The following is a 23447-nucleotide window of genomic DNA, read 5'->3' on the forward strand; positions in this document are numbered from 1 at the left end:
TGATGATCGTGATGGTGATGATGATGGTGATGATGATGGTGATGATCGTGGTTAGGATGGTGATGATGGTGGTGATGATGGTGATGATGATGGTGGTGATGGTGATGATGATAGTGATGATGGTGATGATGGTGGTGATGGTGATGATGATGGTGATGGTGGTGATGATGGTGATGATGATGGTGGTGATGGTGATGATGATAGTGATGATGGTGATGATGGTGGTGATGGTGATGATGATGATGGTGATGATGATGGTTAGGATGGTGATTATGATGATGATGGTGATGATGGTGGTGATGGTGATGATGGTGGTGATGGTGGTGATGATGGTGGTGGTGGTGATGGTGATGATGATGGTGATAGTGATGATGATGGTGATGATGGTGATAGTGATGCGCTGCCTTTGAAGTGCGCTTCTGGTGCAACATCAAACTCCGTTCACCCCGCCGGCCACACTTTTGGCCGCGCTCTCGCGACAGGTGGCGTTTTGTGACTGAGACAGAGAGGGAGGGAGGGGTGGAGGACACTCCACGTCGATCTCCTCGTCACCGGACTTTGCGGGTAAGAAGATAACGCGAGCGCTTTCGACCAAAGCGATTCGGATGAAGATGAACGCTGCCCAACGCGCGATAGGCTCACTCCGGTCAGATCGCCCGCATCCCGCGAGCGGCGAGTCTCGTTCCGACTGCCCGTGGCAACGCCGGGTGGTCTCATGCAGAATACATAAGACCTGGGCTGCACGGGTGACCAGGGGAATTAGCACCGCCGTAGATTGTTGAATCTGTCTGTGCAAAAAGTGCGTCCCAATTGCAGGGACCTCCTGAAAAACAAAGAGTCTTGAGACTCGGTGAAGCTATTCTGGTGGATATATACACGGCGTGATCATGGAGCTGGGAACGATTGGTAAAATAAGTCGATCAATAAACCAAAAACGAAATCCACATCCGGCCTCCCGAAGGCAGGCAACCCCCTACAAGCCACGCCCAGCGTAACACGACTGACGATGCCGACGACGTCACCAAGCCCTGCCCGTCACCTCCCGTCCAGCAGCACACATGTCCTATCCGATTAGACGAGTAATCGGTAAAGTACTCGATTACATAATATGATCACAGCCCCGCTCTTCATTACGAATATTATTGTTGTTGTGACGGCACCTATGGCGTTATTCATGCACGCTGCGCCGCAAAGCACAACGGCCGTCACCATCCCTGTACTTCACAAGGCGATCATAGCTGCGCTTTGGAATCCCCTCCCATCGCCTCTGTTTCCCCGAACTCTTACAGTAACACTATAAAATATATATAAACCGTGTTGAGCACATATCCACGCGGTTTGTTGCTGGCTGTTTGACGTTTTGGGCTCTATGCTACCCGGTCGGTACCCCACCCCTCCCTGCCGCACCCCGAGAGGGAGGGGGGGAGGGGGGAGGGAGGGGGGGAGAGAGGGAGTAGGGAGGGAGGGAGGGGGTGAGGGAGAGAGGGAGGGGGAGGCCGTTCCTCGATGCCCCCTCTCACTCAGGCGGGCGCGGCACCGTGAGACGCCGACACGCAGCTCTGTCCGCCAAGTGGCACTCCCCAAACAAACAACAAAGACAAGGACCCCCCCCCGCCGTGTAGCCTTGACGGACTGTTGGGGCAAATGCTGTGAGCGAGTGACACCTCTATGAAGGCCGGCACGGGTGGTAGGTGGCCAGCACCACGCCCGTCGCCCTTAGTCTACCCAGCGGCGATGTTTTTCACGTCGTACCAGGCACTTATTTGCGGCTAAGTTGACCTGGGGGAGGCCCAGAACCGGTTCAGATAATCGTCACTGGTGTTGGCCGAAAGCGGGAATCGACCTCGGGTCGCCGGGACCGCAGCACCACCATTGCCAGTGACCCGAGCACTGCCCTGCAGCAGTTCTTACCTGAAACCGGGCCAGAATTATGCTCGCGTGTGAACAAGTGTTTCTTAAATTATACACTCCCAGAGGCGATGCAGCTGATGCGATGTGGGAAAATAAAATTTATTTTACTGATACTACTATATGTGAGTATGTGGATTTCTGCGCGAGTCTGTGTGGGTCTGTGTGAGTATGTGGGTCTGTGTCAGTCTGTGGGTCTGTGTGAGTATGTGGGTCTGTGTCAGTCTGTGGGTCTATCTGAGTCTGTGGGTCTGTGAGTCTGTGGGTCTGTGTGAGCCTGGATCTGCGTGAGTCTGTGGGTCTGTGTGAGTCTGTGGGTCTGTGTGGGTCTGTGTGGGTCTGTATGGGTCTGTGTGAGTCTGTGGGTCTGTGTGAGTCTGTGGGTCTGTGTGAGTCTGTGTGAGTCTGTGGGTCTGTGTGAGTCTGTGAGTCTGCGGGTCTGTGTGAGCCTGTGGGTCTGTGTAGGTCTGTGTGTCTGTGTGAGTCTGTGGGTCTGTGTGAGTCTGTGGGTCTGTGTGAGTCTGTGGGTCTGTGTGAGTCTGTGGGTCTGTGTGAGTCTGTGGGTCTGTGTGGATCTGTGTGAGTCTGTGGGTCTGTGTGAGTCTGTGGGTCTGTGTGGGTCTGTGGGTCTGTGTGAGTCTGTGTGAGTCTGTGGGCCTGTGTGAGTCTGTGGGTCTGTGTGAGTCTGTGAGTCTGTGTGAGTCTGTGGGTCTGTGTGAGTCTGTGAGTCTGTGTGAGTCTGTGGGTCTGTGTGAGTCTGTGGGTCTGTGTGGGTCTGTGTGAGTCTGTGGGTCTGTGTGAGTCTGTGGGTCTGTGTGGGTCTGTGTGGGTCTGTGAGAGTCTGTGTGAGTCTTTGGGTCTGTGTGGATCTGTGGGTCTGTGTGAGTATGTGGGTCTGTGTGAGTCTGTGGGTCTGTGAGTCTGTGTGAGTCTGTGTGGGTCTGTGTGAGTCTGTGGGTCTGTGTGGATCTGTGGGTCTGTGTGAGTCTACATCTCTAACCATGGACCACAGAGCAACGCCACTGCCCGCTCCGATCACTCGCTAACAGCGTTTCAGACATTCACCACGAGGCTGCTCCCGAAGCCGCCCACCGGCTCGCTCTCCCTGGCTCGGCAGGTTGACTCCGCGACCTCGCCGCCGAGACTTACAGGGCCGCAGAGATCGCGGTGAGCCCCCGTCCCCCATCGCCCCCTCCCCCAACCCCCTACCACTACCCCCCGCCCGGCACAGCAGCGACGAGACGCGAGACGCGGGGCCTCCATGAATCACGGAAAGCGCCGCGCGCCGTTCTTCCCTCCATCCCTCCCTCCGTCCGCACGCCCACAAAATAACAAAAGCCTCGAGCCGATCGTGCGGCGGCGGAGGCGCTGGCTGCGCTGGTTATGATTCCAGCAGCGGCGCGGTTGTCAATACGCACGTCCCTGCCATACATCCTGACGGCTCGGAGCGTGAGACGCGGAGTGGACGTGGGGAGAGCGAGGCACGGGGAGAGGGGGACACGGGGAGGGGGGACACGGGGAGAGAGAGACACGGGGAGAGGGGGACACGGGGAGAGAGGGACACGGGGAGAGGGGGACACGGGGAGGGGGGACACGGGGAGAGAGAGACACGGGGAGAGGGGGACACGGGGAGGGGGGACACGGGGAGAGGGGGACACGGGGAGTGGGGGACACGGGGAGAGGGGGACACGGGGAGAGAGACACGGGGAGAGGGGGACACGGGGAGAGAGGGACACGGGGAGAGGGGGACACGGGGAGAGAGAGACACGGGGAGAGGGGGACACGGGGAGGGGGGACACGGGGAGAGAGAGACACGGGGAGAGGGGGACACGGGGAGGGGGGACACGGGGAGAAGGGGACACGGGGAGTGGGGGACACGGGGAGAGGGGGACACGGGGAGTGGGGGACACGGGGAGGAGGGGACACGGGGAGAGAGGGACACGGGGAGAGGGGGACACGGGGAGGAGGGGACACGGGGAGAGGGGGACACGGGGAGAGGGGGACACGGGGAGAGGGGGACACGGGGAGAGGGGGACACGGGGAGAGGGGGACACGGGGAGAGGGGGACACGGAGAGGGGGGACACGGGGAGACATGGGGAAAATGTGTGAGACAGGGGATACACGGGAAATGGTGATAAACGGGGAGTTACGGGACGACCGGGCAGATGCAGGTGCGAGACGGGGCGGCCGCCGGGGATAAAACCGCGCACGATTAATTAAAACATTCACCGTTAACCATTCACCATTCACCGTTAACCATTCACAGTTAACCATTCACCGTTAACCATTCACCATTCACCGTTAACCATTCACAGTTAACCATTCACCGTTAACCATTCACAGTTAACCATTCACCATTCACCGTTAACCATTCACCGTTAGCCATTCACCATTCACCGTTAACCATTCACCGTTCACCGTTAACCATTCACCGTTAGCCATTCACCATTCACCGTTAACCATTCACCGTTAACCATTCACCATTCACCGTTAACCATTCACAGTTAACCATTCACCGTTAACCATTCACAGTTAACCATTCACCATTCACCGTTAACCATTCACCATTCACCGTTAACCATTCACCGTTAACCATTCACCATTCACAGTTAACCATTCACCGTTAGCCATTCACCATTCACCGTTAACCATTCACCGTTAACCATTCACCATTCACCGTTAACCATTCACAGTTAACCATTCACCATTCACCGTTAACCATTCACCGTTAGCCATTCACCATTCACCGTTAACCATTCACCGTTAACCATTCACCATTCACCGTTAACCATTCACCGTTAACCATTAACCATTCACCGTTAACCATTCACCGTTAACCGTTCACCGTTAACCATTCACCGTTAACCGTTCACCGTTAACCGTTCACCATTCACCGTTAACCTTTCACCATTCACCGTTCACCGTTAACCATTAACCATTCACCGTTAACCATTCACCGTTAACCATTCACCGTTAACCATTCACCATTCACCGTTAACCATTCACCGTTAACCATTAACCATTCACCGTTAACCATTCACCGTTAACCATTAACCATTCACCGTTAACCATTCACCGTTAACCATTAACCATTCACCTTTAACCATTCACCGTTAACCATTCACCGTTAACCATTCACCAATAACCATTCACCGTTAACCCTGCAATGGATTTTCCCGGAAAGCGCGGCGCGTGCCACTCACTTGAGGGGTCTGAGCGACGGCCGGAAGCCGGGCTAGTGGGGTACCAGGCTAGTGGGGTACCAGGCTAGATGGGTAGAGGGGTACCAGGCTAGCGGGGTAGTGGGGTACCAGGCTAGAGGGGTAGTGGGGTACCAGGCTAGAGGGGTAGTGGGGTACCAGGCTAGAGGGGTAGTGGGGTACCAGGCTAGAGGGGTACCAGGCTAGAGGGGTAGTGGGGTACCAGGCTAGTGGGGTACCAGGCTAGATGGGTAGAGGGGTACCAGGCTAGCGGGGTAGTGGAGTACCAGGCTAGAGGGGTACCAGGCTAGAGGGGTAGTGGGGTACCAGGCTAGTGGGCTAGAGGGGTACCAGGCTAGAGGGGTAGTGGGGTACCAGGCTAGTGGGGTACCAGGCTAGAGGGGTAGTGGGGTACCAGGCTAGAGGGGTACCAGGATAGTGGGGTAGTGGGGTACCGGGCTAGAGGGGTAGTGGGGTACCAGGCTAGAGGGGCATTCGCTTGACAACGGACGCCGCCTAACGGCGACAACCCTGACGGCGTTGCCATGGCGACGCCAGGCTGACGCCACCGCGGCACCATCCGTGCTGTCAGCTTCCTGCCTCTGTTCCAGTCAAAGTTCAAGTCGGGACCTTTCTCTTTTTCTCCTCTGCCAGAGCCGTCTCCACGGCGACCGCCCCGAGCCCCGCACATGGGGGGTGGGGGCTGCGCTTCGACATCGCGTTGTCAGATGCGATTCTTCCGCTTTAGTTGAAGGCGTCGGGCGGCCCCCACGAGGTGATTTGCCCCAGGCCACGCACCCCCCTACGGACAGCCCTGCCTATGACAACATCGACATGAGATACATGTACAGTGAGGGAAAAAAGTATTTGATCCCCTGCTGATTTTGTACGTTTGCCCACTGACAAAGAAATGATCAGTCTATAATTGTAATGGTAGGTTTATTTGAACAGTGAGAGACAGAATAACAACAACAAAATCCAGAAAAACGCATGTCAAAAATGTTATAAATTGATTTGCATTTTAATGAGGGAAATAAGTATTTGACCCCTCTGCAAAACATGACTTAGTACTTGGTGGCAAAACCCTTGTTGGCAATCACAGAGGTCAGACGCTTCTTGTAGTTGGCCACCAGGTTTGCACACATCTCAGGAGGGATTTTGTCCCACTCCTCTTTGCAGATCTTCTCCAAGTCATTAAGGTTTCGAGGCTGACGTTTGGCAACTCGAACCTTCAGCTCCCTCCACAGATTTTCTATGGGATTAAGGTCTGGAGACTGGCTAGGCAACTCCAGGACCTTAATGTACTTCTTCTTGAGCCACTCCTTTGTTGCCTTGGCCGTGTGTTTTGGGTCATTGTTATGCTGGAATACCCATCCACGACCCATTTTCAATGCCCTGGCTGAGGGAAGGAGGTTCTCAACCAAGATTTGACGGTACATGGCCCCGTCCATCGTCCCTTTGATGCACTGAAGTTGTCCTGTCCCCTTAGCAGAAAAACACCCCCAAAGCATAATGTTTCCACCTCCATGTTTGACGGTGGGGTCATAGGCAGAATTCCTCCTCCTCCAAACACGGCGAGTTGAGTTGATGCCAAAGAGCTCCATTTTGGTCTCATCTGACCACAACACTTTCACCCAGTTGTCCTGTGAATCATTCAGATGTTCATTGACAAACTTCAGACGGGCATGTATATGTGCTTTCTTGAGCAGGGGGACCTTGCGGGCACTGCAGGATTTCAGTCCTTCACGGCGTAGTGTGTTACCAATTGTTTTCTTGGTGACTATGGTCCCAGCTGCCTTGAGATCATTGACAAGATCCTCCCGTGTAGTTCTGGGCTGATTCCTCACCGTTCTCATGATCATTGCAACTCCACGAGGTGAGATCTTGCATGGAGCCCCAGGCGGAGGGAGATTGACAGTTCTTTTGTGTTTCTTCCATTTGCGAATAATCACACCAAATGTTGTCACCTTCTCACCAAGCTGCTTGGCAATGGTCTTGTAGCCCATTCCAGCCTTGTGTAGGTCTACAATCTTGTCCCTGACATCCTTGGAGAGCTCATTTGGTCTTGGCCATGGTGGAGAGTTCGGAATCTGATTGATTGATTACTTCTGTGGACAGGTGTCTTTTATACAGGTAACAAGCTGAGATTAGGAGCACTCCCTTTAAGAGTGTGCTCCTAATCTTAGCTCGTTACCTGTATAAAAGACACCTGGGAGCCATAAATATTTCTGATTGAGAGGCGGTCAAATACTTATTTCCCTCATTAAAATGCAAATCAATTTATAACATTTTTGACATGCGTTTTTCTGGATTTTGTTGTTGTTATTCTGTCTCTCACTGTTCAAATAAACCTACCATTAAAATTATAGAATGATAATTTCTTTGTCAGTGGGCAAACGTACAAAATCAGCAGGGGATCAAATACTTTTTTTCCCTCACTCTACGTGTGTATACTGTGGTATGTTGAGAGATATATATAAACTGTATACGTATACCACTGTGGCATCGCAGGGACACCGAGAGATGGTGACGGCCCTGGGGAGACAATTGTCTAGCAGTGGACAGATCACGGCCGACAATGACGGCACAAAGGCGCTGGGGACGGTGCAGAAGAGACGTCGCGACGTGGAGTCGCTCCCATGGACGGAGGCGTTGAAGCGAGCGCCGCCGCGTTTCATGCCATGGCCACGGGCGGTGGTAAAACAATAAAGGTCTTGACTCTACATAGAGGCCGGGGGGCGCGGCCCCCCCCCCCACGAAACAACAAATACATCAGCCCGAGACGCCCATCAAGCTCACTGTGGACACGGGCACGTGGCAGCGCTACCAACGAGAGCGAGGGCGGCACGTGGCAGCGCCACGTGAGCCGAATGAAGTCGACCTGGGGCGCCGAGTTCACTCGACGGCCGCCATGGCCGAACCACGGCGAAGCTGGCGGCCGGCGGGCAGACCGGGGCCCCGGTCACGCATCGCGACGTCCCGCTCCAATTCAGATTTGTTTTGGCTTTGTTTTGTTATTCACCGCGACGCCGCGTGGGTCCGGACACGACGCCGTGGCCGTCAAATCGCGTTACTCGGGAGGAAGAGGAGGAGGGAGAGTGGAGAGGCGCGCGGGGTCGCAGCGGGCCCACGCGCCTCTCGCGCGTGCGCGCATCTCCCCTGGCAGGTATTCAAAAGGGACGGCGATGGTGATGTGCCCATTGATCTCCGCTGCACGTTACTCACGCTAATTAATTCCCTGCTCGTTGCTTCTCTTACCCTCAGCGGCAGCAGCAAGGAAAGCGCCTAACAGAATTAAACGCACGTGGGTTGCGCGCCGCGTGTAATTTAGGTAACAAATAACGGGTTTGTCACAAGCGGCCTGCTGCATCTGCCTGCCTCCCCCCTCCGTCTCCTCCTCCGCTAGAGACGCGAGCAGGGCCACCCCCCCCCCCCCCCCGTGTCGCGGGCGAGCGAGCGGGCGGCTCGCAGCAGGGTCGACCCCGCTCCCGTGATGCCTCCCAACGAGTTTTGACCTCTGGGGCCGAGCAAAAATTATTCCACGGCTGCCCCCCCCCCACCCCCGCGAAGGACATCGGCTAAGGTCCGTGCGGCCGAGGGTTAAACTCAACCACGTGACGCGGATCTACTCGGGCAGCGGTGTGGGGTTGGAGGTGCTTCTCAGCGACCCTCCTTGTGTCTCTTCCCGTTTCGTTACCTTTGAGCACTTGGCACGTACGCACACACGCACAGCCCGCACTCACAACAAAGACCGATTCCCCCCACCCTGTTTAGCCATTCGCAGGCTGTTGGGGCGAGTGCTGTTAGCCAGCACCTATGAAGTCCAGCGACTTCTATTCCAACTGCTGTGCTGCCCCGTGCTAGAGGCACTCCCCAGTGCTGTCTCAATGGCTATCTACTGATGCTGTGGTGGATTTCCCCGCTCACATTGCTTCGCTGTTACAATCTCGGATGTCCGTGTTCTCGTTTTTCCGTATCCGCCTTTAGCCCCTCAACCCCCACCCCTAACGGGGATTGTATCCTAGCCCTGGGTGAACAGAAACAAACAATCAACTAAAACTAAATTCGTCAAACAACAACGTAATGCATCGCAGTCTCAGTTGTAGCCGCGTCCGAGTCTGTGGGTCTCATGGAGTTACTTCCTTTAGTCTGGTCGTCTACAGCTCATCAGAATTACCTTGGGTGGCCTTGAGAGACATTTGGTGGGGCAGTGCCCACCCCAAGAGCCCCGAGCAATCGGGCCCCATTGACGAACATTTCCTCCGCTGATTTCCGAAAGAACACGACCGCGCTGAGCGAGCCAGCCAGCTCCCCCCCCCCCCTCACCGCAATGCCCAGGCACGCGTCCCAGAGCTCGTGGCGAGCCGCCAGGGCTGCCCGCACTGCTCCTCCGTAGCTCGCCAGGGTGGCGAGCGCCGCGATGCACGGCGCGAGGTGCTCCGCGTCGGGGCGCGTGGGCTCGCCGCGGGCCTGCGGGGGAGACACGCGGACACCGTTGGAGCAGAGCGATCGCGCCCGTGCCGCCAACGGCAAGGGCTGCACAAGCTGGCGACGCCGGCCCCATTGAAGGGAGCCTCCGTTCCCGCAATACGCGCGAACTCGCTCCCACAAAGACAGAGATCCCCACCCTCGCGTGTAGCTTCAACAGTCCGTAAGGACAAGTGCTGTTAGCGAGCACCTATGGAGGCCGGGACGGCACGCGATGGGGTGGGTGGGCCAGCACCACGTGCGGCCGCCTTTGTCTCTCTCGTGGCGATATTCACACAGCGCACCAGGTAGTCATTTGACTCAAAATGTCCAGTACCGGTTCAAATATTTGTCACTGGTGTTGGTGGCCCTGAGCAGGAATCGAACTCGGGTGGCCGGGTTCGAAGCGCGGCGCGTTAATCGCTCCACGACTCACTTCTTTCTACCCGGGCACACGCACGCGCGCACATTACAACGCGCGCGTGCTAATCGTGCTGATTCGCGCCGTTACGAGAGAGTCCTTTGTAATAAACAATTTTTCATTTTCTTCGGAAATATTTCCAATCTCGCTCGAGATGTAGGCGACTGGGAATTTGTGCTGCCGTGCGAGCAGCGCCGCGTGCTTGCTCGCGATTGGTTCCGGGGTTTGTGGTCTTCCTTAAGTGTCCTTGGACGAACAAACAATTATATATCAATTTCGCACGGCCTTTTGAGTGCCGTGCCGTTGCATGCGTGGACTTCATGTAGGCACTCTCTGGCTTCCTCCCACGGACAAAACAACTCGTGAATGGACACGGCCAAACACCCGCTCCCCCCCCTGATGCGGGGGCCCATCACGACAAATTCAAATCACGTCACCTCCGCAAAAAGCACACGGCCCATCCCACCCCTTCCACGTCTCTACCCCCCCCCCCCGTTACCGAGTGGGTCGCTCGACATTGTCGGCATGTGACAGCCAGTCCTCCACGGGACAGGGTGAAAGCCTCCCCTCCCCCCCCCCAGGCGTCGCCATCTATCGCACGGTCTCGCGAAGCAACGATTTCATTCATAATAAAGGTTTTTGGGTTATTATGAATAATATTGGTCGCGAAAGTCTACGTCAGTTTAACACGTAGGCTTTCGCGACCAATATTATTCATAATAAAGGTTTTTGGTTAGTCTACGTGTTAAACCAACGAATTAATCTCTCGCTCCTGCGCAGGAGCCCGATTCCATCGCTCCCTCCTTTGGGCTGCCGCCCCGTCGTTGGTCTCGACCGCCGGCCATCGTTCCGAACGACGCGCGGCACGACTCGAGGGCGAGTGGGAGAGGCGCGTCGGCTGCCACCGTCCTCCGCACGCGTTCGCACAACGTCACAAACGAGCCAGCGGCGGCACCACCTCAGTCGGCAACGCTTCGCCCACCCACCCTCCCCCCCAACCTCCACCCCCACCACTCCACCACCACTAGAGACTCAACCTCCCACGCCGTAATTGACTTTAAACGCAGGAAATCCACGCTTCAAACCAGGGCAGCTCACACCGAGACTGTAAAACACCGCCCTCACCTGCGGCGCAGAGAGCCGAGAGGGCCGCCAACTCGTGGTTGCGATTACGATCGTCAACATCATATCGAGCAGTCGTATGTACAGGGCGCTTCAAGACAATGTTAACACTTATACGGGGCTCTCGTTGTTAATGAGAAAAGAACGAATAATCCACTGGAACATGCTCACAAATGTTTGTTAATAGCTTCAGAAAAAGTCAAAGAGTCTCTCCCACTTGTTCGCCATCGTTGTCGACACGTGGTCCTGGAATCTTCTCCAGGTGACCTCCAGAGCCCGGAGGCAGCAGCACACTTCTGGTGGTGTTGTGGCAAATTCACCGAAGTGTTCACATTGTTTTGAAGCCCGCTGTATTACAATTAAAGGGGAAGTGAGGCGCCGCGCCGCGTTCGACGGCAAGGGAGCGGGCGGCGCTTACAGCAAAACCCGCGGCGACAGGAGCGCCGCATGGGGTCCCAGAGATAGAAACGCACGCACGTGGAGCAGACGGGACCGCGGGGTCATTGGGCAGGCAATCTAGCACGGCCGTGGAGGGGGAGAGAGGGAGGGGGATACGATGAATGTGGGGAGGAGGTGGACAAGAATACGAGGATGACGAGAGAGGAGAGGGGGGAAATAGGCAGGGCGGAAGAGGCTAGAAGGAGTTGGAGAGATGAATAATTCATCAAGGGGATAGGGGGGGAAGAGAGGGAGGAGCAGGAGGAAGATGCCGCGGAGCATGGGAGGAGGCGGCTACACGTGACAGGCACAGAGGGTAAGGAATTCTGTCAGGGTCATCATAAAACTTGTTACAAGCGTATTAATCACAAGTGGAGTCTAATTAAACACGCTAATGATGCGCGAGTCTACTGTAAGTGTACTGAGACGGGGCATCCATTCCCACAAGTCCGCGTGGCGGCGGCTAATGAGATGGAGCTAGTCACACCACAGCACGCGGACACGCGGTCAGACACGCGGACACGAAAGTAAACACACGCGATTGACAGCGGGAAACACGAGAGCTGCAATTTTGAGAAAGCACAAAGCGAGAACAGCGAAGGCATGCGTTTGCATATCCGACGTCCAAGCAATAATACAACCGCACAAAGGCAAAGATACCCGTATAGCCTTTAGCACGGTTGGGGTAAGTGCCGTTCGCGAGTTACACCGATGAAGACCCCGAACGGGCAGACGATGGGGTGGGTGGCCAACACCACTTGGGCGGCAATCGAACTCGGGTCGCTAGGTTCATAGCGCAAGCCACTACGCTACCGCCCCCCCCCCCCCCCCCCAGATAAAGATCCCCCGTGTAGCCTGAAACAAATTGTTGGGGCAAGTGCTGTCAGCGAGCATCTCGCACACACACATGCACACACGCCCTCCCGTGATGGATGTTCCATGAAGGGAGCCGTGCCCAACCGGTTATTAACTGCAGGGAGCAGAGCGTGGGGGTGTGTGGATGTTGGGTCACTCCGTGCCACAGTGCGCACTACCGGCCTCGGCAATGCAACAACCGCAAGACCACCACACTACCACTACTCACAACCACCGTCAACAACACAACACCCGCACCACCACTCACCAACAACACAACACCCGCACCACCGCTCACCAACAACACAACACCCGCACTCCCACTCACTGGGATCCCTGCAGGAACACGCCACCACCACCACGGATGAAAACCACACTACCAGACGAAAGGTCGGTGCAGTGATTATAATCGCAGTGTACTCAGCGGATGATGGTCGTGGTGATGCACGTGTGTGCGGTGGATGGGTCTGCTTGGTCATCACCATGGGGCGGCCTGTGTGTGTGGGGGGCGGTGGCGCAGCGGTTAGCGCACGGCACTACGAACCTGGCGACCCGAGATCGATTCCCGCTCACGGCCAACACCGGTGGCGATTATTTACATCGGTCCTGGGTCTCCCCTATGTCGACTCGGCCTCAAATGAGCACCTGGTGCGGTGCGTAAGCGTCGTCACGAAGCAGACAAAGGCGGCCCGGCGTGGTGTTGACCACCCACTCCCGCTTGAGCCATGCTCGCTAATAGCGGCCACAGCGGGTTCAGTGCCCATCATCTATTTTTTTTAATTAAAATAATGTCAACGTTATCCTTAAAGCAGTTAAAAATATATCAGTAAGCCACCCGCTGCGCCCAAGGCGGCAGGCTCAGCCACCCTCCTCGAGCTCGCAGCTCTCTGGCCCAGCCACCTTACATTGTCGGAGAGCCCTCCCTTCATTCATTATTCCGTTATTAAATGCAGCTGTTCCACGATTACATCACTCCGTTGTTTGAGTAGTCATCATCTCGGGTGTACGTCCATATGATCCGAGAAACCGGCTTGCCCCTTTAAATCGCACAGACATCTTGCACGCGCGTGGGCACAGATCGCGGCGACGCCGGCGGCATGAGGAAGGCGCAGCGTGTGATGGCGATGAAGCGTCAAGTGTGGAGGAGACGTTCCACACGGGACTGCCACCTTGCCCGCAGCCTGCGCACGGTCCTTCCAAGCGGTGCAGTGTCCAGTAACAGAGTTCAACACAGCAGTAGCGCTACCAGATATCGGTACGAATGCATTTCTGCTGCTGCCGGCGCCCCGAACACAGACGCCAAGTTCACGGGCCGTACCGGGGTCAAACCCGGCACAGGTGGCCACCTTTAACGCACGCGCATCACTCAGAAGCGGGCGAGCGCCGTTGGCGATGATAACGAGACTTCGATCGGAACCGGGGCACTCGCGGGAGAACAACACCGGCAAGACGAGCCCCGTCCCGCCGCGGAGGCACTGCCCAATGATTGCAATCAGGCCGCAAATCAACTCGGAGCGCCACGATCATGCTGCTGCGAGTGAAGTGCGTCAGCCAGCGGCGGTCATCAGCGCGGTTCATAGCCGAGCAGATTCGTGCCTTTTTTCTTCTCTCTCTCTCTCGCACTCACATGAATCGTTGAAATTGTGTTGCGAGCATGGAACCTTCCAGAGACGTTCACAATGGTGGATCATCTCGGAACAAAAATGTTACCCACCTACACATAAAAGTTTCTTGTTTAGTGACACTCGTAAGATGACCCGTCCCCAATTTGGTGCTTGTATCACCATCCGAGCGATGACCTCGTGTCATCTGCTCCACCGCACCGTGTGACTGATCGGGGAGAGGCGGTAACGCCACGTGGCCGCGCACACCGGCACGTGTCACGCGATGTTCGGGCGGAATTAATCTTCCCGGTGACCCACGACTAAATAACTTGACCTCTGCGACCGACATTACCTGACCCCGAGGTAACTTTCGGGTGTTGCGGGGTGGTGGTTCCATGTGGGGGCACGACAACACTCAGCCGGTGCCAGAGGCTTTATCTTCCCGCAGAATGTTTTTTATTCATACCAGAAGCCGACGGGGAAAACGACTCCCCATCCCGAATATTCACACCTCGGTATTTTTATTCTCCCAAAGCAATCTTGCTCTGGATATAAGTTTAATATCCGTGCATTTTCAAATAAAATCCTGGCTCTGAGACCGCTTTTCAAACGTGTTTGAGAAGCGGTCTGCGCTGTTTCATTTCAGCAGAGTTTGACTTTTTCATAGCGTTTCTCTGTCCTAACTTTGTGAAAAGCAATAGGTTTTTCTTTAACCTTTCTGGAGCAGTAACTAACCATAACTAACCCTTCCTCACCAGAACTAACCATAGTATAACCTAAATTACCTTATCTAACCCTAACATAACGAACCCGAACCGACCCAAACGAATCCTAACTAACCATAACCAATCCTAACCATGTTTGCCAGCAAAAACAAAACAGTTTTCTTGCCAGTACTGGTGAGCAGTGGGACACACTACAGAGCACCACCACTGAGACAGCCCCGGGCCTGGCTGGTGTCGCTTTCTCCGGGGGGCTAACACCGTGTCGGAGCGCTCGGCCACCAACGGCTGTGACCTGGGTTTGAATCGAGGTCCCAGTGGCCTGTGATGAAGCCGAGCTCTCAGGCGTAGTAGGCTGATGGAACTCAACCCTGCTCACAATTATGTCGGCATGTTTCACTTCTTATAATTCAATTATGTGAGTTTCATTCCCATGGGACAAAAAACTCGTTGCCATGGCATGACATGATCTGTGAGGTCTCCATTCAGGAAAATTCTCCAACGGCAAGGCGGTGCGCTGCTTGCTTTGAGAGTTCCCAATGAGAAATCTCCTCTCCTCGCGACACCGTGCTGATTGCACAACCAGCATATAATTGGGATAAAAACCTGACCCTATGACCTGTGACCGACGACCCAGCCGTGACCTAGGCACAGCCTCACCCTTAGCCGTGTCACGAGTTCTTTTTTAGCTCGGTCAATTCGTTTGTTAGGGCGACTAATCAATTTAAAATAGTAATCCATTCCTTGCTGTGTGTTCGATTACTCAGGGCCCCTTTAAATAACGGCAGCTGCCCCACATCCTACGAACTCATGAAGGCGGGAAACCCCCTACAGCCAACGGCCATCGTGACATGGCTGACGATGCCGATGGCATCACCGAGCACCGCCCATCACCTCCAGTCCAGCGGCACACTTGGCGAAACACAGAGGCGAGACATCCCCCCTCCCAACTGCTTACACGCATGTATCCGATTACTAGAGGAATCTAACTGACAGTCTGTCGGGTAGTCGATTACTTAAGTAATCGGGATAATAGCCCGGCGCTCAATGTTGTATCACTTCTCGGGTGGCACGAGCAGCAACCGCCCCACACCGCGCGGGAGAGAGGCGAGCAGCGCGGTCACCGCCGTCGCGGCCGCAGGGCGCGCGTGCGGGGCTGGCGCTCCGGTCGAACCCATTAGCGTGGCGGGGTGCGATCACTGAAGAGCGGCAGCAGCAGCAGGAGGAGGCGGAGTGGCAGGAAATGGTGAGTTAGAAGGCACTGCAGCACGCGAGGGTGAATGTGAATGCATTCATTTCGTCCGTGGAGAACGTGTGATTTAGTATTTACCGCGACAATTCCGGGTGGCCTCTGTGATCACGAGGAGGGCCCACTTTACTCGCTCCGCGGCCCGTATCACGCGATACCGCGGCCGGCGATGAAGGGGGAGGAGAGGGGAGGGATTGTCTGGCGCCCGGCGGAGGGAGGAGGCTCACTCGCTGGAGCGGCGTGCCCAGCTTTGCCGCGTCCTTGCGCCGTCTCGTTGGGGTCGCGACGATAGGGCGCTACGAGAAAGCACGTGAAGACGCGGCGGAGAAAGCGCGATGACGGTGGCACCGCGAGGCGTCGTCCCCACTCTGCAGTGGGAAACGCCGGCCGCAGCGCGGTCGCCGCACGGTGCGGAGGTTCGCGTGATTTGAATCCGGCAGGCCGCCCTGGTTACCACTGCGGCGTGTGCGGTATGGACCGTGCACTACCACGCCCCGCGCGCTTCGCTCACGGCGGACGTTAAAGATCCCCGCGACGTCGAAACGAGGAGCAGGAGGCCATCATCGCGTGTCCACGTCGCGGTGCAAATTTGCCAAATCGGATTAAAATGACACCGCACATCGCTCCCTTGGGATCGCACGCACGCACACAGCGGCGGCGGCGAGCATCACCACCTACTGGCAGATGCCGGCTCGCAGGCCCAGGCGCCGAGTCACCTTTGCCGCACAGGGACAGCTGCAACCGGGGGTGCCCCTTGGATGTTTGAGATGAGATGGCGATTAAAGGTGCCTTGAGTTGCTTAGGCCTCTAGCCAAGGTGCCAAGTAAATGCAAGCAACAGATGATGATGATGATGACGCTGTTAAGCATGATTGTGAGGTTCAGGGAACAAGCATTGAACGGGACCGTGCGGATCCTCACCAGGCAGCGCTCCAGCGGAGCGAGCAGCGTGGCCAGGGCCCGGCCCTCGTCCTCCCACAGCCAGCGCCTGAATCTACGGGGCGACAGGCAGTGGGTGAGCGAGCTAGGGAGTGGCTGGGTGAGTTAGTGAGTGAGCAGCTGGTTAAATAGGTGGGTGGGTGAGCAGGTACGTTTGCGAGTGAGTGAATGAGTGACTGGGTGAGTGAGTATAGGTGAGTAAATTTGCGGGTGGGTGAGTGGCTAAGCGAGTCGGTGTGGGGGAGTTTGTGGGGGAGTGAGTTAGAGGGCGAGTGAGTGGGCTGCTGAGTGAATGAATAAGCGAGTAAGAGAGAAAATTGGATGGGTGAGTGGGCGGGTGAGTGAGGGAGATTCTGGGTAATTGAATAAGTGAGAGAGTGAAATTTTGACTGAGTAAGCAAGTGAGTGAGTTATTGGGTGAGCGGTTGGGTGAGCGAATACATATGCGTGAGTGAGCAATTCAGTTACTGAGCAAATAATACAATGAGTGAGTTTATGGGCGAGTGGGTGACAGATCGGGTAGGTGGGTAGGTAGGTGGGTGGTTGACTCAATGGTTGAGCGAGCAGCAGCGTTTCTGAATGAACAATTCGGTGAGCGAGCGAGCGAGCGAGGAGAGTGAGCGATGACCGCACGGTTCACAGGAGCCGCCCTCACTCCACCCCCCCCCGCCGCTCCCCGGACGCCCAGCACCGATGAGACGGCCGGCTTGTAGCGCCGACGAGCGCGGCACGAAAGCCGTCAAGGTGGCCTCGGGCGCGCGGCGGGGTAACGAGCGGCGCCCGTTAGCGGAGCCGCTCAGCGGGTGCCAAAAATCACCGCGTCGCGCCTCCCCTCCCCTCCCCGCCACCCTCCCCTCCCCTGCCCACCACCCTCCCCTCCCCTGCCCACCACCCTCCCCTCCCCTGCCCACCACCTCCCCTGCCCACCACCCTCCCCTCCCCTGCCCACCACCCTCCCCTCCCCTGCCCACCACCCTCCCCTCCCCTGCCCACCACCCCTCCCCTCCCCTCGGGAACACCGCGGCGCGTTGCCGTGCGCGTGCTTTTACTTGGCGTTTGTTGTTGTTGTTATTTAGCGAGGATACAACGTCTGGAAGCACCGCCGCCCGCGTTGGTGCTCTTCACGTTTCTAAGCGGAGACGTCAAAGTCGCGCAGCCGTGACGACGGGGAACGAACGAACGCTTCCTAATTGTTTACAAAATCCCACCGGGGTCCTCACCTGACACGCTCAAATATTTACATACAGTACACAAAGACCCTCCCGTATAGCCTTAACAGACTGTCGGCACAAGTGCTGTTATGGAGATCCTACAAAGAGTGGCACGGCACACGAGAGGCGGGTTGCCAGCACCACGCTCGACCGCCTTTGTCTTCCCAGTGGCAACGTTCACACACCTCACCAGTTATTAATTTGAGGCTGAGTCGACCTAGGGGAGGCCCAGGACCGATTCAGATAACCGTCACTGGCGTTGGTGGCCGTGAGCGGGAAAGGAACGCGGGTGGCCGGGTTCGTTGCTGAGCGCGCTTAACCGCTACACTACCGCTCCCCGCTAGACACTGACACACACACTCGGATATATATTACGCACGAACGCCCGCGTGGCCATATTGTTTATTGCGCGGGGCCTTGCGCGTTTCCTCGAGGCCGCCACGCTCCCAGACCGCCGATCGGAGGGCAGGGGCCCGGGGAAGAGAGGGGCACGCGCTGTGTCGAGAGTCGTGGTCGGGCTCAGGGGGCTTGCGTGCAGCAGCTTCTGGAGCGGGAAACTCCTGGGAGGGCAGCTCCAGAAGTCGACCCCTGCACGATCGGCGCCCGTAGAATAACGACGCAGAATGAGGACGCGGCATAACGACGATGTGGCATAGCGGTAGCTTGTGGCAGAAGTCCGTAGTTCGAATCCAGAAGTCCGCGCTGGTGAACACTGTGGTATTAACACCGTGGTAGTGACCATACAATACTAGGCGCCATCCGTTTTGCAGGTGATGTTAACGACGGAATTGGAGCGGCGTGGAGGCCATTGCGAGCCGGCGTCGCGGTCCACACTTGGGAGACAAAAAAACAAAAAAAACTGGCACCGCAAATACCCCACGCGGGGAACCACGCGTGGCAGGACCCTCCTTGAACAGGGCCCTTGAGACTCGGTGAGGCTTCCCTGGGCAAAGCCAGCGTAGCAACAACAACTTTCCTGCATATGTTGTTGTTGTCTTCCCCTGTCTGGTTAGTTTGTCTCTAAGACCCCCCCGCCACGCCACGCCGGTCCCCTCTCTGCGCTCAACGCCGACTCGGTACGGCGTATACTTAAACAACACAACAGCAGCAGCGGCTGCCCTCGCAGACGCAGCGTCAATTCACTTTTGATTCACGTCGAAGCTGTGGGGGGCGGCGGCGGGGGGGGGCTGCTGAATCCCTTCCCCACACTTCCCCCACCCCGGACTTCTCGCTAAAGTCAGCGCAAACCTCGGCTGCTACCGCTGCTGTTGCTGCTGCTACAGCTGCTACAGCTGCTACTACTGCTGCTTCTGCGCTTGAACCCGGCTAAATTGAAGTTGACAATTCGCGGCGTTTATAATAAAGTGGAGGGATCGCATTTAAAATGCAGTGAAAAATGTATGAGCGTGCGTGCGTTGCGCGGGTCGCTTTGAACAGCGCGTGTTTTATTCAGCAGCAGGGATCCGCGGGGCTCTAATGCCGTCTGTTCTCATGGCTCGGCCTCTTCCGAGGCCCCGTGCCACGGGGATTTACAAAATTAACATTCAACAATTTGGCCACCGAAGAACCATTAGCCCCCACCCCCGCCACCTCTTTTGCATAACACGAGCTCTTGAAAAACACATCTGCGCATACAATTGCATTTGTGTTCAGATTTAATGCACTTAAATAATATATTGAGCATCGCGGAAGTTTGATTTTGTATTACTACAATCCGGGCACGCGTATTAGGTTTGGGGTTTTTTTTCTCTTCTCTCTCCATGCTCGCTGGCCGATGCGGTCGCGCCGAGGCGAGCCGAAGGGATCCGAGGGGAACCGTTCATTACCTGCGCCCCGCCGTGCGGAGGGCGCAGGACGAGGTCGCAGTTCAGAAGCCCGAGGGTCACCGCCGTTATTATCCCCGTGGCCTCGTTTCAAATTGACGGCAGCGCCTCTACGGCCCGAGAGCCCACGGCGGCCACGCCTGCCCCTTACCGCAACCCCCTGCACTCGCTCCGCTCGTCGCTGGCCACATCCTGCACCGGTACAGCGCGCCGCTCTATCGCAGCTGTCATCGTTGGCATAGCCTGGTGCAGGCCAACCCACCCCAGGGACTAGCCACTACCCCCCCCCCCCGCCCCACCCACTGTCACGACAGCTGCCATCCTTACCATAGCCAGCAGCCTGTGCCGGGCCACTTTATCTCGACCAACAGCCACCCCTGACACAACCTTCCAGAGGTGAGGTCGATACCTGTCGGTTGTGGACCGGACCAGTTCAGGGATTGGCACCCGTAGCATCTTTGTTTGGATGGCAGCAGGCGTTGATTTGCGCCGAGATCTGGCACCGCCGGTGTTTAGTTGAACTTGATCGCAGCAGGCCGCACGGCTTTGATAACAGACCGAGAGGGTTGACTTTAGTTGTCTGGGTTTGGTTTACGGTGGAAGCGGAAGTGGTGGCGCGATGATGCGGAGGCCGGGCCCATCGCTCTGCATCAGGGAGCGCATGGCCCGTGGGCTGGACACGGGCCCTGAATTCGCATGCGGCCCTTTTAATAAAGGGCCCTCACGATGTTCATCCGTCACTGCGAGCATCTCAGCCGCACTATTCGGGTACCAAGAGGGCAACAAAATTTCGACCTGGCAAAAACGCCGTTTCTAATTTGAGCGCCCTGAATCACTACGGTGTGTGGCTCACTCCTCGTGCTACTTGAAAGTCTCGTTTGACCGTGAGTAGATAAACGGTCCTCCACCCCTGCTTTAAGCAACGCACCTCAAATGATCATAGCAGAGACGGCGCGAGCTGCCAGTCAGTGAATAGCGCAGCGCGCTAATCGCTGTTCCACCGTTCAACTCGGGTAATATATTTTTGACCGGGGTCAAAATCCCAATTTTCGCAATTGATTGTGAAGGGGGGGGGGGGGGTGGGGGGTATAGAGACAGACTTTCTTCTGACACCCAGCCACCCCGGGACGTTTGACGGCTTGAACGTCTCCGCACCACCAGCTGGATTGGTGCTTCGCGGGACATCGTGAACAGGTAGCAACGGCTTGTGGAAGTTGTCATCCAGCAGTGAATCGATCACGGCTGCTGATGATGACGGCGGTGAGTGTCTCGGCGTGCGTTACCGTGGGTGCGTTACCATGGATGCGTTACAGTGCGTGCGTTACAGTGCGTTACCGTGGGTGCGTTACCGTGGGTGCGTTACCGTGCGTGCGTTACAATGGGTGCGTTACCGTGGGTGCGTTACCGTGGGTGCGTTACCGTGGGTGCGTTGCCGTGGGTGCGTTACCGTGGGTGCGTTACCGTGGGTGCGTTACCGTGGGTGCGTGCCGAGCTGCGTGATGACGTCGAGGGGCAGGGAGGCCGGTACGCTCGGCAGCGTGCTCGCCAGCGCGCTCAGCAGCCTGGCGGGCACGGGGTGAGGGGTGGAGCACGGAGGGGAAGGGGGCACGGGGTGAGGGGTGGAGCACGGGGTGAGGGGTGGAGCACGGGGTGAGGGGTGGAGCACGGAGGGGAGGGGGGCACAGAGGGGAGGGGGGCACGGAGGGGAGGGGTGGAGCACGAGGTGAGGGGGGGCTTCGTTGTATCGCTTTTGTTGTTTCTAACGCTGTCCACTGCAGTTGGAGGCCGAGATGCAACACCGCCTCTGTCTGTTTAGGGCGCGAGAATTGAGTGTATGTGCCGTGTACACTTAGTGTGTGTGTGCACTGTGTGTTGAGAGTGTGTACTCTGTACGTACTGTGTGCCGTGTGCACTTAGTGTGTGTGTGTGCACTGTGTGTTGAGAGTGTGTACTCTGTACGTACTGTGTGCCGTGTACACTTAGTGTGTGCACTGTGTGTTGAGAGTGTGTACTCTGTACGTACTCTGTGTGCCGTGTACACTTAGTGTGTGTGTGTGTGCACTGTGTGTTGAGAGTGTGTACTCTGTACGTACTGTGTGCCGTGTACACTTAGTGTGTGTGTGTGCACCGTATGTTGAGAGTGTGTACTCTGTACGTACTGTGTGCCGTGTACACTTAGTGTGTGTGTGTGCACTGTGTGTTGAGAGTGTGTACTCTGTACGTACTCTGTGTGCCGTGTACAATTAGTGTGTGTGTGTGTGCACCGTGTGTTGAGAGTGTGTACTCTGTAGTACTCTGTGTGCCGTGTACACTTAGTGTGTGTGCGTGCACTGTGTGTTGAGAGTGTGTACTCTGTACGTACTCTGTGTGCCGTGTACACTTAGTGTGTGTGTGTGCACTGTGTGTTGAGAGTGTGTACTATGTACGTACTCTGTGTGCCGTGTACACTTAGTGTGTGTGCACTGTGTGTTGAGAGTGTGTACTCTGTACGTACTCTGTGTGCCGTGTACACTTAGTGTGTGTGCGTGCACTGTGTGTTAAGAGTGTGTACTCTGTACGTACTCTGTGTGCCGTATACACTTAGTGTGTGTGCGTGCACTGTGTTGAGAGTGTGTACTCTGTACGTACTCTGTGTGCCGTGTACACTTAGTGTGTGTGTGCACTGTGTGTTGAGAGTGTGTACTCTGTACGTACTGTGTGCCGTGTACACTTAGTGTGTGTGTGTGCACCGTGTGTTGAGAGTGTGTACTCTGTACGTACTGTGTGTGCCGTGTACACTTAGTGTGTGTGCGTGCACTGTGTGTTGAGAGTGTGTACTCTGTACGTACTCTGTGTGCCGTGTACACTTAGTGTGTGTGTGCACTGTGTGTTGAGAGTGTGTACTCTGTACGTACTGTGTGCCGTGTACACTTAGTGTGTGTGTGTGCACTGTGTGTTGAGAGTGTGTACTCTGTACGTACTGTGTGTGCCGTGTACACTTATTGTGTGTGTGTGCACTGTGTGTTGAGAGTGTGTACTCTGTACGTACTGTGTGTGCCGTGTACACTTAGTGTGTGTGCGTGCACTGTGTGTTGAGAGTGTGTACTCTGTACGTACTCTGTGTGCCGTGTACACTTAGTGTGTGTGCACTGTGTGTTGAGAGTGTGTACTCTGTACGTACTGTGTGTGCCGTGTACACTTATTGTGTGTGTGCACTGTGTGTTGAGAGTGTGTACTCTGTACGTACTCTGTGTGCCGTGTACACTTAGTGTGTGTGCGTGCACTGTGTGTTGAGAGTGTGTACTCTGTACGTACTCTGTGTGCCGTGTACACTTAGTGTGTGTGCACTGTGTGTTGAGAGTGTGTACTCTGTACGTACTCTGTGTGCCGGGTACACTTAGTGTGTGTGCGTACACTGTGTGTTGAGAGTGTGTACTCTGTACGTACTCTGTGTGCCGTGTACACTTAGTGTGTGTGTGTGCACCGTGTGTTGAGAGTGTGTACTCTGT

The 23447-nt window shown here is 56.1% G+C and overlaps 1 protein-coding gene across 5 annotated transcripts in view; it reads right to left on the reverse strand.

Moving 5' to 3' along the window:
* TTC12 (tetratricopeptide repeat domain 12) overlaps positions 1-23447 on the reverse strand; it is a 237655-nt gene that overhangs the window by 122230 nt on the left and 91978 nt on the right. For 4 of the 5 annotated variants that reach the window (XM_076071329.1, XM_076071331.1, XM_076071328.1 and 1 more), the window contains exons 14-16: positions 21435-21521; positions 16908-16980; positions 9436-9579 (exon numbers count right to left, since the gene is read on the reverse strand). In XM_076071329.1, coding sequence (XP_075927444.1) covers positions 9436-9579; positions 16908-16980; positions 21435-21521 — 304 coding nt within the window. The remainder of the gene's footprint in view (positions 1-9435; positions 9580-16907; positions 16981-21434; positions 21522-23447) is intronic. The other variant, XM_076071332.1, reaches the window with a different exon arrangement.

The sequence above is a fragment of the Petromyzon marinus genome, chromosome 32, assembly GCF_048934315.1.
Source record: "Petromyzon marinus isolate PM22_M1 ecotype Great Lakes invasive population chromosome 32, UKy_Petmar_22M1.pri1.0, whole genome shotgun sequence".
In the NCBI taxonomy this organism is placed as follows: Eukaryota; Metazoa; Chordata; class Hyperoartia; order Petromyzontiformes; family Petromyzontidae; genus Petromyzon; species Petromyzon marinus.